Source organism: Corapipo altera, unplaced genomic scaffold (assembly GCF_003945725.1).
Source record: "Corapipo altera isolate COAL_440 unplaced genomic scaffold, ASM394572v1 74, whole genome shotgun sequence".
NCBI lineage: Eukaryota > Metazoa > Chordata > Aves > Passeriformes > Pipridae > Corapipo > Corapipo altera.
The window spans coordinates 352,302-366,327 of record NW_020884934.1 but is presented as its reverse complement, the minus strand read 5'-3'; the positions used below and the strand labels follow the sequence as shown (position 1 = coordinate 366,327).

At 40.9% G+C, this 14,026-nt stretch overlaps 1 protein-coding gene and 1 long non-coding RNA gene across 9 annotated transcripts in view; one reads left to right on the top strand and one right to left on the bottom strand.

The window, feature by feature from the left end:
- Positions 1-1,558: 1,558 nt before the first annotated feature.
- LOC113955023 lies at positions 1,559-12,650 on the bottom strand. Of its 7 annotated transcripts, none has more exons than XR_003530387.1 (4): positions 12,528-12,615; positions 6,641-7,233; positions 2,989-3,172; positions 1,559-1,766 (listed from the first exon to the last, which is right to left on the bottom strand). It is a non-coding gene; the product is annotated as an uncharacterized LOC113955023 (long non-coding RNA). The 7 variants fall into 7 exon arrangements; XR_003530386.1 differs by having other exon boundaries at positions 2,989-3,120; positions 12,528-12,613; XR_003530385.1 differs by lacking the exon at positions 6,641-7,233 and having other exon boundaries at positions 2,989-3,120; positions 12,528-12,650.
- The window catches only part of GBE1 (1,4-alpha-glucan branching enzyme 1), a 149,023-nt gene continuing 147,435 nt past the window's right edge, over positions 12,439-14,026 (top strand). For both annotated transcript variants that reach the window (XM_027660072.1, XM_027660071.1), the window contains exon 1: positions 12,439-12,559. In XM_027660072.1, coding sequence (XP_027515873.1) covers positions 12,468-12,559 — 92 coding nt within the window. In that variant the 5' untranslated portion in view covers positions 12,439-12,467. The remainder of the gene's footprint in view (positions 12,560-14,026) is intronic.

The window sequence follows — 14,026 nt, the reverse complement described above, 5'->3', positions numbered from 1 at the left end:
CAGTTCCCTGCTGTGTCAGTGTTGAAAGAGGTCTTGATGTTTCTGAAAAATTGATCCCTAACATACAAACGTGAACAAGCAGGATAGACACTAAAAGCTGAAATACTTCAGTTTATTCTAAAAATGAAAAACCAGGGCAAAGTACTGGACTAGTATTTTAAGATAAATTTGTAAAACATTTCTAGATTTAAGAAAAACAGAGACAAGAGGTGATAACTTGTATTTTTTTATTTATTTTATTTTTGTTTTTTTTCTAATTGTTAATAGGAATATCTATACTTCATGCTATAGAAAGGAAATTAGAAAAACAGGAAACATAATGGCAGTGGTTTTGTTTTTTACAGTTATGAATGCTCATGTTTCATTTTGAAGAAAAGGAATTGCTCCTTGTGCAACTCCTTGCAATACCAGGGACACATTTTGATGATACTTGCATCTCATATTTCACAGTCCTGTCCCTTCACCAACATGCAATGAGATCATGAAGAAATCATAAAGCCAATCTCATCCATCGACATGTGGCTCAATTTTCTTCCTTGCAACTTTAAATTCCTTAGGGATATCAATGCCAAATGACTTACTGTAAAAAAGAAGGAGAAAAAATAATCAGTGTTAAACAAAAAAAACCCACAAACCTGTGATAGGCAAAAGATAAAGATACAAGCACATGAATCAGGAAATAAACCCTAAAAAAGTACTAATTTAGGCTATTACAAAATTCATAAAGACATTTATAATAATAGAGCTAGCAGGAGAATTCCTCAAACATGAAAAGAATGATATTGGAGAAATGTGCTGAAAAGTTTTATTTCAAGCAATGTAATACAACTCAGATACAGAGCTCTTAAAAAGTCTTCCTGTAAATCTTATTCACAGCAGCAAGTAACCCAGTAGCTTGGACATAAACATGAAAAAATCATAGTTCTAATCATTTGTAGTAGTGCTAGAGTGGTTTCAACCTATCAGAGCATACATTTTTGGCAGGTGCAGAGACAAGACTGGAAGCAAGTCCATTCATTTAAAAATGCAAAGAACATGTAAGGTATTTTATAGAGCTAAGAAAATAATAAGACGTAAGTACTTGGTCTTGCTTTTTCCTCCTTTTCAGGGTTTCTAATGTATGTCCTCATTAATCAGTTATTTAAATGTTAGGTATAAGGGATGACTTAAGCCAGATTGATATTCACTGTGAGCATCTTTTAATGGAATGATTGGAATAATGATGTGATTGTACAGGAGGTTATGTTCCTTGAGACTCGAGGGTTCCTGAATGACAACAAAGTAGTCACAGTTCACAGATATTACATATATGTATGAAAAATAATCCAGTGAAGATTTGAGTCTATTTTGAAATGAAAAAAACCCCAAAGGAAATAGAACATAGAAGTGAGAAGGATGAATAAGTTTTTGGTGTTATGTAACACAAATGATACAGATACAAAGAAAATTTTGGTGGATACAGCTAAACTATGTGCTTTTCAGGTAGACACACAAGTAATTTAAAGTAAGAGAAGCTAAAACAGTGTATGTAAAATCACATAGGTCATACTTGCCCTTAAGTGCTGCAGAGGGCACTTTGTGTTCAGAGGAGGTTGGTCCCGATTTAGAGAATGACTCAGCTCCCTCTGTAAGTTTTCCTCGTGCACGTGTTGAATCAGATGACAACACAGGAGTTACTGAGGAGAGAGCTGAAGGAGTCCATAGGTCAAGAAGCAAAAGATAAATCATGGATTTTAAGAGTAATTCAGTATTTTAACTGTGTGCAGCTGAAACAACAGAAGGAGGAAATAGAACAAAAAATTCTGGCAGTGAGGACAATTAGCTTATGAATGAAGAAATCTCTTTATTTGCATAAATTAATGCCTTAACTGTAAATAGTAAAAGAACCAGATAATGACCAACAGAAATATGTCAGGAGAGGACTTGGTGTGGTTCATGAGACTAAGCTTTAATGGCAGTAAGACATCAAAGATTTTTAAAAGATTTTTACTTTATAGTGTACTATTTCTACTATAGTGTACTATTATGGTTACTTTTTGACTACTATCAACCTGATTGACCAGAGACAGTGAACTGTATCACTGTTTGAAAAAAATGTTAAATTTCTAAAAGTTTGATGTTAAGGCAAAAATTTATATCTATATCAATATATATATTTAACAATACATGAAAATCTATCATATAATAATATAACAATAAAATAATATATATTATATAACACTATATTATAATTATCATTTATCTTTCCACAATTATTATTATTATTCCAAATTCTTTGAGGAAAAAGAGCTGGAATAAAGGACAACATAAAAATAGTTGTTAATTTTCCCCAGAACACGGTATTTTGAATATTTCAGTATTTCTACAGCATATTTATCAACAGTTGGCTAATGTAATAGAGTAGTGCACAACTAGCATATTTGCTCATGGCCTTAATAGTCACAGATATAAGGCTTTTTGTAACATCTGTTGGGATTTTAACATAAATTTGGCAAATTCTACAAAAACAGAACAAACTGAAAGAGTTACTGGGTTTAAGTTTTTTATATTCTATATTGACAAACTAAATTGCAGACAGGCTGTAAAACAGACTTTTATATTGCATCATTATAAATATTTGTGATGTCTTCCATTTATAGATGCTTTAACCGAGTAGCTAAATGACAAATCTGAACCTAACAAAACCTCCAGTTTTATACAGTTTTGCTGACTATGCACTTCAGCAAAACTACTGCAAATTTGAAAAATCAACCTGTCTCTTACCTGTCTCTTGGATTCTTCTCTAAGAATCACAGTTTTATATTGCTGAAACTACTGATTTTAGTAGAGTAAATGTTTGTATAATAGTGGAGTAAAATTGCAGAGGATGGCAGATATCTCCTGAGAGCCCTGGAGTAAAGATATTGTGTAATATGGGAACTAGCTCTGAATCAATGAGATGGGAGCAGATGGTGCAAGGAAAAAGTTTAAAAATAAAACCAAAAGTACCCCAGACTGAGGAATTAGAATCCTGTAACAGGAACATCATTGTTCTTCTCATGAAGACCTCAGGGGCTGAAGACTTGTCCTAAAGCAAGCCCCCTCAATCATCTGCATCAGGAAGACTGCCAAGCTCAGGACCTAGAGGCACATTGTGGAAGGGTGACTATAGCATCAGAAAAGTGAGGCTTTTCTGCATTAATCAGATAATTTAGACTGTTAGAATATTTACTGGACTAAGAGTAAACTCTTAGCACTGTGTATATGGTGCAGTACACAAGATTTTGAGTGTAAGAAATCAGTAAAAAACATGAACAAACCTGTTTGAGAACAATTCCAGTACATTGGTGAGCCACCAAGTCTCTGCCAAAATTTTTGTAGGTGGAAGCCTACAGTCACCATAGAAAACTGGGAAGGAATAGAGCAGGTGTGCAGTCCTGTGTTCAGACAGTTACACCATTTGCTGTAAAATAGATGAATTCAGGGCAACCCAGGTACTTCAGGATTGCTAATGATCCAAGGAAAGCAGAGAAACAGTAGTTACATCACTCTGTGATCTGGCTGTGACTCACTCCAGGCAAACTTTGCCAGGCTAAGTGGCAGTCTTTGTGATGGATAATGCTAGTGTCTGAAACTCTGAGAGGAAGAGGAGAAAATAGAAGGCAGTCAGAGCAAGATGGTGACAGGTGGACACCGAATGGAAGCCCAAAGTTTGCTGGTTGTTGCTTTAAAAGCCTCTAATCATAGACCTGTGTGATCAGAGATCTCTGCTCCTTTCTCCTGATGCAGCTGAGTACAGTGGTTTTATTATGGTTACCTATAAAGGACAAAACCAGGCAAACTGACAGGGGAATCAAAGAGAAAACCTAATCTGACTTCTTACTTGACATGTCAACTCTGCTCCTAGAAATATCTGCCCTCCTCTCCTTTTTAGAAGAAACAGCTGAGCTGAGGGAGTGGCATATTCAGCAGGGACCAGGTCTTTGAGGTACAGATTTGTCCAAACCAGCCAGTTCCTGCAGCAGCAACTGTGAGTGCATGTGTAACACGGTATGAGCTTTAAAAGGAGGAGCAGAATTTGAAAGATTGTATCATCTGGTAACTGATCACAAGCCAAAAGAAAGCAGAGATGTATTAGAAGCAGAAAAAGCTGTCAGCCTCTGTTCAAAGTTTTGTGCATAGCAGAGATAGACAGGCCTAGAGTGCATTTTAAGATCTTGTAGTGGATGTCCTGGACACAAAAATGCATTTAGTTTTAGGGCCTATACACACCGGTATAGTACAGAAAGAGCTGGCAATCCGTACGAGAGAAGAAGTGACTTAGGGGACAATAAATAATGGTAAAAAAGAAAAACAAACAAACAAAAAATCATGAGAATGTATGGCTCAGAAGCTGTAAAACTGCTTTTTTTTTTTTTTTTTTTTTTTGGTTAGCATTTACTGTAAAATATTCCTCTTTGGTAAAAGTGACAAAAAGGGGATGACAAAGTGAACAGAAGTGGAAAAGTCGTCCATATGCATATGCAGTGGTAGGAAATACTACAGTAAGGAAACAGTCAGAGCTAGAACACACATGGAAACAACATGGGAAAACTGAAAGAGAGGTGATATTGGGACAACATTTCCAACAAGGCCCCTACCAGATTGGCAAAAGGATAAAGGGAATTGATTGCTTATGCCTCACCTTTACAGACACCAAAGAACAGTCTGATCCCTGGGGATAGCCTGCTGTCCTGGTGGAACTGTGGGACAAAGCTGGATGCTGCCTGAGAAGTTAATATGATGCAAAAAGATTGAACACCTGGCACAGGCTGTGACCTGCACAATTCAGAGGGCTATGCTGGTCAAGCAGGCAGAGGAGGAGAATAAAGTGCTAAGGAACAAAGAAGCTGGATATTCAAGCAGATATCCAGGGAGAATTTTGAGAGATAAGTGGAAGGTGCGAAGAGATATCAAAAAGGAAGATTGTTTTGAACTGAGGAAAACTGACTGAGATTCCTCTGTGCTTAAACTACTCTAATGGAACTGAGGTTGCATTAACTTAGAAAATCAAGTTACCCATATAACACACGATGGTAGTTAATATCTTGCAAGTGGAAATTGCTATTTGGATTAAAAAAATAAATATTTAGCTGTTTGCTGCAAAGAAGAGCTGGAATCAAATCAAAACAAAAACAGGTGGAGGATTAATAAAGATATCTAATAATAGGAAGCAAATTTTCTTACTAAGTAGTTCTTGCAGTAGTATGTACTTCAATGTAAAGTGTTCACGAAACAGAAGTGCAGCTAATAATCCTGGATATCCTCACAAACTCATACTGAGGGAAATGCTTTAGCCTGGCTAACTTAGATAACTATTAATAATATTTGCTCATTTTAGTTTCCACAGCACAGTATAAACAATCCCTTCCAAATGTGTTCACACTTTAAGCTGCATATCACTTAGTTTTCTTTACTGTATAATTTTATTAAGCTACATGCACACAGGAAAACTGAAAGCCATACTACTTTAAACTCAAATGCTATGGCTGATTTTAAAAACAAGAGCATGATATAAACCTGAGTAATAGGAGACCAAGGATCCAAGCTAAAGGATTTATCTCTAAGCAGGAGAAAACCTGTTTCTTGATGTGAAGACAGATTAGTTCTTTCAAATCCATGAATATCAATGTTCCTAACAAAAATGTCTACGTGTATGTGTTTGTCTTGGATGAAGCTTTCTGTATTTTTAAAAATACAGAATTTTGAGTGTTCTAAGAAGAAAAGGGGAATCACTCAGGTATAAAATGTTTCCTGTGGAAAGCTGTATTGCATACAATCAAATGACCTATGGCAATGGACTGCATACCTGTAAGAATAGCTCTGTACCACTGGGATTGTGAAGACTGCACCTTCAATTATTGTACTGGGGGTCTTTTAAGACATGTAGAAAATAGTGGAAATCATAGGGCCTTAAGCTGACAAGGTACTGAAAAGTGACTTAAGTTTATAATACACAACCTTGCATGATTGTTCAACTAATTCAGGTAACTTTGGAGATTTATATGTATAGCATTGCTGAGATGAGAGATATGCATTTATGAAGATGGATTACTGAACGGGACTGATGTTCTTTATAGTCTGTTTAGGTAGATTCCAGAAAACCATGGCTCAAGGCATTTGTTACATATGTAAGGATTATAGTTTTCCACATTTTGACAATTGCTTAGGTCAGAATTTGACCAAGGTGCAAGTATGAAATAGCTCCACTCATTGTGCCATTACCTATGGAGGGTCCAGTTATGTTCATACACATTCAGAAATCACTGTGCACTCTCTCAGAGTGTATGACAGGCACCTATGCAATGTAAAGGTGTAAATTACACCATTACTTTAAAGGTAAGACTGTGGTCTCTGACATCTACAGAAACATGAATTTCACATGCCATAGTTGTAATTTTAGTTGCTCAGTGGTTATACCTCATTATAGCCTCAGACTCTAAAGTGTTATCATCACACAAGACCACACAGGAAAAAATGACAGTGCTAAAAATTTTTCTGTGTAACAAGTTAAATTGCACTATTAGTTTGTTTTTTGGGTTTCCCCCCCACCTCCTACCCCACCCCCTAAGTTAATCAGATCTCTTGGACAATGAATCTGTTAAATATTCACTGGACTAACAGCAAATTCTTAGTTCTATGTATGGTGTTCTGACTAGAGCAAGATTTTGAGTGTAGCACTAAAGAACTGTCCCATCTTTCTGTTCATTCAAAACACTACTGGTTACACCTAAGAACCGCCTGGATCAACTGCCACCAACTGCAAAAGTAAATCAGAACTGATGCTGACAAGATCTAAAAGACTGTCTGTGGAAAGGATTTTGAACTTCCAAAAGTTCTGCCCTTCACACACAGTTTGCACCAGATTCTCCCGCTTTTCCCTGCAGTGAGCTCAGTACACAAATTCATGAATGCAACTTAGGTACTATTCTGTTTTTTGAAAACTAAAATAGTTCCACATATACTAACGAATTGACAGAGCTGCCAGAGCATTAGCACTATGCATCTCCTCCTTTCTCCTCATCTCACTTGACCTCCCGAAGGATTAGATGTGTTACCCTCTGAACGATTATGTGGCAATCTCACTTTCTTGTCTGAGTGAAAGGCGAGGCAGCCTAAACGTCTGCAGTGCTTCAGGCAGGAATGTGAGACTATGCAGCCAGTCTAAGAGAAACACCCTAGGTAAAACCATTTCTCTGGGATTTTAGGAAAGACCTGACTATGAACAACAAGAAAGCAAAATTGGTGCTGAAGCTGTGGTTATTTCATTCTTAATTCTAAGCGTATTGGATACAAAGCACTCAATGTTTGGTTACTGTTAACAAGTTGCTTGTTTAAGAGTAATATATTGTTACAGAATCCCACTGCAATAACAGCAAGAATGTTCCTCTGGGACAACTATCCCCGAGAGCTCAAGCTGCTTATTTTTTAAGTGTTAAACATACATTGGCACATTGTCAAGTATTATGGGTATGGAGTTAAGGAGAGAGTCTGAAAGTTTTTTGTTCTTCCCCCAAAACATAAACACATATGCAAACACCAAGAAATAGCAGTATTAGGAGTTGTAGAAGGTTGTTACTATTGGCAGTAATTATTTTTGAGAAATAGATATAGAAGGCATACAAACAACAGAGTATACACAACATCTAAAAAATATGATATTCCTTAAGTTTGCTTGTATTTTGTATCTGTGAAGTGTTTCACAAATTCTTACTTGATTTTTTAGTAAGAATCAGGCATTTTCACAACAAATATTTTCTGCATCTGCTGATATTTTTAAATTGGCATCACTTTTTGAAGTGTCTTGATTAATGCATAAAATACTTTGAAAAATATTTACATTTTTTGATATTCTGTTGTATAAAATAAGGACACCAAATATAATAACACTGTAATATCATGAAAACAATCATTACTTAGGACTTTCAAGTTGTTGGAATGTGTTTTTATTTTTCTCAGAATGGTAAGTGAAAATGGCATTCCCATTGACTGTGCTTACCGGAATTTTCCAACACTAAATCTGGCTTTTTAGTATTTCAGATTGTACTTTAGTTTGGATCTTTGAAGATGTGTTGTTGTACAAAGCTCCCGATACCATGACAGGGCAAAGGTAAAACCTTAAAACATAATATCAATACCCTACATTTCTTATGAAACCCCAACCTATAAACGATATAGCAACAGACACTTGGAATGTTTGCTGCGATTTTCAAGGATATGTGCTTTGTTCTCACTGTGTAATCGAACAGCTGACTCTTTGCTTGAAGTACAGTGTTAATTATGGAACTGTGACGTGATGTTTGCCAGCAGCTGTGCAGCACTGGCCTTTTCTTTTCTCCAACGTGTCTCACCTTGGCGAATCCAAACATAGGGATACGTGTCATAGGATCACAGAATAATTTGGGTTGGAGGGGACCTCTAAAGGTCACCTACTCCAACCCCCCTGCAATGAGCTAAATCTCCATGACCAATGTTTGATGTGTCTGGGAAGATTATCGAGATAAAGGATAATTTTTTTTTTAAGGGGGGCATTTGCATTGGATCTGGATGACAACTGTGCAATTAATTTCTTATGGATCCTTGAACAAATAACAGGGAGAAGTACAGCTGGCCAATGTGGCAAAGCAAGCTAATTTTCTTTCAAATTCTGAACTCCATTTCGTGTTATGTACTGAATGTGCAGAAGCCAGTCCAAAAGTGGGAAGCTGCAATGTGTACCATAACATGCTCAGATGTTTGACACCTGTATAAAGCATACAAGGGATCCTTCAAGAATCCATTCTTCTGGAATGCTGAAACATGAATCTTTTTGAACAGCTGTCTCTGTCCACAGGAACATTTTTCTTGATAGTGCACACTGTGAGATCCAGTATAGGCACAAGTGACAGTTTGTGTTCCTGTTTCTCATGGACTACCTCTTGTATTTAAAACACTTTAAGGAAGGTGCAATGGCAATAAAAAAATGCATTAATCTCCTCACATGCAAGCAAACAAAGTGGGCCAATCATAACTACATGTTAAAAGACTTCCAGGAAAAGGTGCTGGGAGGAGTTCTGCCTAGACTGAAATGATGACAAATCTTCAATATAGCTTTTAAGTATCTTGAATTTAAACATACAAAGGACGTGCCTTGTAACTTGTCACTTTGAGAGATTAGCAATTCTTAAATGTTCTCAACACAACAGTTAAAAAATAGCCTGCTGTCTTTGGTACCTGCCATCTCTTCTCAGACAGATTGAACTGTGGGATTGGGCAGTCTGTAAATTAGGAGTCATCCGTGACAGCTGCAGAACAGAAGCCTGTACACCAAAGACGACTCTGACAGGCTTAGAAGCATCTTACAGAGCCAGGCCAGGCCCAGGGACCAGGGCTGCTCTAAGCCACTTGGTTTAGAAGAACCTGGAACTCAGGAACTGGTTCTGCAAGAACCAGTCAAGGCCAGAGACTGCACAGATCCATTCTGGTTGAGATAAGAACAGACATTACTGACGAGGGAGAATCTGAATCAGTGCCTTAGTGAAAAAAAAAGGATTTTTTCCTAACTTTTTTCCTCAAGTTCAGCATCTTTGTCATCTTTTGTAAAGTAAGTGCAAAATATTAGTGCATCAAAATAGAAATACTGTGTGACAGGGGTAGACATTTTTCTCTTCAATGCTTTCACGATCTTCGGTGGTTTTTAACCCAAACCTTTGATTTCTGTTTGAACTTTTCATATTCAACTAAATTGATGTTATAACAATTGTAACTTTACAGTTACTGCTCAATATTGCTATGCAAAATTTTCAAGTATACATAACTACATGAGCATCCTTTGAAAGACTAGTTTAGAGTAACTGATAAAGTCCAGCCCTACTGGTAACTGGGTGCCAGACACACGCCTTAGACACCACTCCTGTACAATCCACTGCTGTCCCCACAAAAGAGCAGTTTATACCCAACAGTCCTCCTCTTCCTATTCCTACTGGCAGCAGCAGCTGGTAGCTTTGTATCCATCTCTGACAAATGCACAAAGACACATTCAGCTGTTGGGACAATATTAATTGTCTGAACTGCTGTTTTTGCCTCCAGGTAGAGGACTAAATGGCAGTGTTCTGAGAGTCAACCTCGGCCTTTGAGTCTCAACAGGTTCATGGTGTAATAGATGATCACAATAATGTATGCCTTAGTGTTTTTGAGTTACTTTTTGATAAAGCAGGTAGATAAAATCACACCCAAGTTGTAAAATGAAACATGAGTAGACAAAACTGGTATGGTTATCCATTTCCCAGTTCACAGAGTGTTAAATATAGCACTTGGGTTTTGTCTGTTGTAGGGACATGGGTTATTTGCAGAACTTCCTGAAGTACAAAGTTGCTTGTATATGAGGCTGGATACTGTGTCATTTCTACTTAAAAACTTCCAAATGAAGGTTAAAAAGGGGTCCCCGTCTTCAAGGAGGTGCAAGTCACAGACAGATTCCTGCACAAATTGCTAATTTATAAATCTCTCTCTTGTATTTATGCCAAACAGCTGATAACGCTGTCGTGAACCTGCTTGAGCTTCCTGACAATTAATAAAACCAAAGAGACAATTAATAAAACCAAAGAAGAGTGAAGCTTCTGTTTCCAGCATTTGTGCATTCAAAGACTACAGGAATTGCTCTCCTACCTCCACTTCAACAGCAGGTGACCTCTCCAGTACCAAAGACCCAGAAACTCCAAAGCAGCAGCACAGGTAATATGCAACTATTGTAAAAAAACAAACCAAACCAAAAACCCAAGACTAGTTCTTGCTAATCAGCTGGAACTTCTCTCCTCCTTTTAGTCTGCCAAACTGTGAGAATGAGGGTGACCCATTTGCAAAAAAACACCATGTACATACCATGAGGATAAGACTTGTTAAACTTTGGTTTAGCACACACACTGAAATCACTGCCATACAGAAAGTTTTGAGAAGCTCAGGTAATTTTAACAACAGTTTTTCAGTCTCCAAGGAGACTGAAGAAATGGTGACCACTAAAGAAAAAAGAAATCCTGATCTATCAGGGCTGGATATGACAGGTAGTTCTACAGCATAGATACTACTTCTACAATAAGCAAAGCAAAACTGCTTGGGCCTCCTCCCGGGGCAACTGTTCTAGTAAACAGTATGACTATTGCCCTACATATTCCTAGGACAGAGAATACTTGTTGCACTCCATCCACAAGGGAAAAAGGACATACATACTTGGATTTTTGCCTGTGTAGATAGGAACTGCTGCAAGGAAATACAGCGTAGTTAAATGTACACACATTGTTGAGGGAAGAAATCAATACAGAAACTTTCACTGTAGCCAGTTTTGGGTAATGTAATAAATGAACTGTTCACCACACACTGTCCTGTTATTTGTCTGGCAGACAGGAAGGGGAAGCAGCACTTAAATTCAAGAAAGCCAAGATAGGGGGGGATGAGTTACAAACCGAGGATAAAAATTATGGGGATGGTTGTGGAAATGAGTAAGGTATCTAGGACCTGAAAAGTTTATTAACCATGGCTGAAAAGCATTCAAAAGAGGCCTCTAAATAAACTTTCTCACTACATGTCTAAACAAAGCAAAATTGCTGGACCTTAAATAAAAGTGCTCAATGCTGGCCTAGAGGCATGGTCAGGCTGGTGATTAGTTGCCTTGGATATTCGGTGGCCTATCCAAAAAACGAGACATGCTGATATGAGGTCAAAAACTTCCACAGCTACCAAAAACTACCTGTGCTACTCAGCATTTAGAGCTGCACTGGGATCAGTTGAATTAATCTTACTTTGTGCAGGATTTTTTTCGTGAGTCCGGTAAAGAGACATTTTTGCTGTACAGACAGGGGTGTTTACGAGATAAACTCACGGATGCCCGGAGTCTTGTTTTGCTGAGCTGCCTGTGAGCACGCCAGCCGAGAAATTTATTCCAGCGCTGACGATGATGCCAAATCACTTTTGGGGGCGGTGGTGGTGGTGCTGTTGGCTGCGGGGTGGGTGTTGCGTCTGTGTGTGTGTGTATGTGGGAACGCAGTGTTCACCCTGCCGCTGACACGTTGAAAAAAAAACCACATCAAAGCGCCACTAAGAAAACAAATCGGGGGAACCGCGGACCGGCGGCAGGCAGAGCCCCCCCTCCCTCTGCCCTCCCGTCTCCTCCTCCTGCGATGGGTCGGCTCGGGGAGATGCCCTTTTTTTTTTTTTTTTTTTTTTTTTTTAACCGCAGATTTTTTTTTTATTTCCCTTGGTGTCACTCTCTCCGGGACACCGGGGCTGCCAAACCCAGCAGGGCCGTGCGGCCGCGGCGCGGGGCGGGGCGGCCCCGGGCGGTCCCGGGCAGGGGGCGGCGCCGGGCGGGGATGGGCAGGAGCGGCAGGAGCGGCAGGGGCGGCGGGCCCGGCCCCGGCCCCCTCCCCGCGGGTATTTAGCGGCGGCGCGGACCAGGCGGAGCCCGCGGCGGCGACATGGCCGCCGCCAGCAAGGAGCCCCCGCAGCTGCAGCGGCTGCTGGAGCGGGACCCTTACCTGACGCCCTTCCGGACCGACTTCGAGCGCAGGTACCGCCATGGGGGGAGCGCCGCGAAGAGCCGCCCGCCCGCCCCGCTGTCCCCTCCCCTCGGCCGGGGCGGCTCCGCTGCCCTTCCGGTGCGGGCGGAGCCGCCGCCGGGGCCCGGCGGGGCCTCCCCGGGCTGCGCGGCTGCGGGGAGGCCTCGGCCGCGGGGCTGGCGGGTCCCGCCGCGACCCGGCTCATCCCGGCCCGGGGTGTCCGCACTGCGCCCCGCGGGCCCTCCCGGCCGCGCCGGTGGGGCGGCGGCGGGTCCCCGGCGAGCCGGGCCCCGTGGGGCGCAGCTGGGGGCACCTTGCGAGAATCATGGAATCACAGAGTAGCCGAGGCTGGAAGAGACCTTTAGAGATCATCTGTTTTTCAACACCCCACCCCCCCCACTCCCCAAGACTGAGTTGCTCAGAGTTTACATCCAGGCTGGCCTCGAACGTTTCCAGGGATGGGGCATCCGTAGCTTCCCTGGGGAGTCTGTTCCAGTGCCTCCCTGCTCTCACAGTAAAGAATTTTTTTCCAGTATCGAATCAAAGCATGCTCTCTTTCAGTTTGAATCTGTTCCCCCTTGTCCTGTCACTACACGCTCTAGCAAATAGTCCATCTCTACCTTTCCTTTAAGTTCCCTTCAGGTACTGGAAGGCCACAATTAGGTCACGCTGAAGCTTTCTCTTTCCCAGGATGAACAATCCTAATTCAGGCTTTCCCCATAGGAGAGATAATCCATCACTCTGATCAATTTGGTGGCCTCTTCTGGACTTGCTGGAACGGGTCAATGCCCCTCCTGTGTTGGGGAGGGGATTGCACCCAGAGCTGGATGGAGTCAGTACACGAGGGTGGTGCGCAGAGCCGCTGTTGCTAATAAAAGTGTTTTTCAATCTAGCTGTGGTAATCCATAAAGAAACTACTCCAGAATCTCGTCTTTCTGGAGAATTTTCCTGCAGGCGTGTGTTTTGAGATAGCCCCGAACCGCCAGCTCAGCTGTTCAGCAGACCTGCAGTGGGTGAAGTAGCAGAGCATGCGTTAGGTTGGTGCCAGGTTGTCGGTCTGAGTATCCCTTTTTTTGTGCCTCTCGATGGGAACTGTGACACCAACCCTCTGGCCAGGGCCTGGGTGAAAGCCTGCCAGCAGCAGCGCGGGCAGAGGCGGCCTGTGTCCTGCACAGCCAGGCTGCAGGCCTGAAAAAGCTGCTGTAGCCTCACCGGCCGAGTGAACAGAGCGATTGGGAGCTTTTATGCCACACATTTATGTCTTGTGTTTCACTAGCAGTCCTCTGATAATCAAGATAATTGTAATACTGCCCAATACTGCCCTGTATCTCAGAAGTCTGGACAAATCTCTGTGTGTGGAAGGGATGCAAGAAGGAATTTGATTCCCTCCCCCCAAAGTCTTTGTTTTTTTTTTTTTTCTGTTACTGTATTCTATGTGGTTTAGCATTACTAGGTGTCTGTCCTCTGGGGTTCTGGTA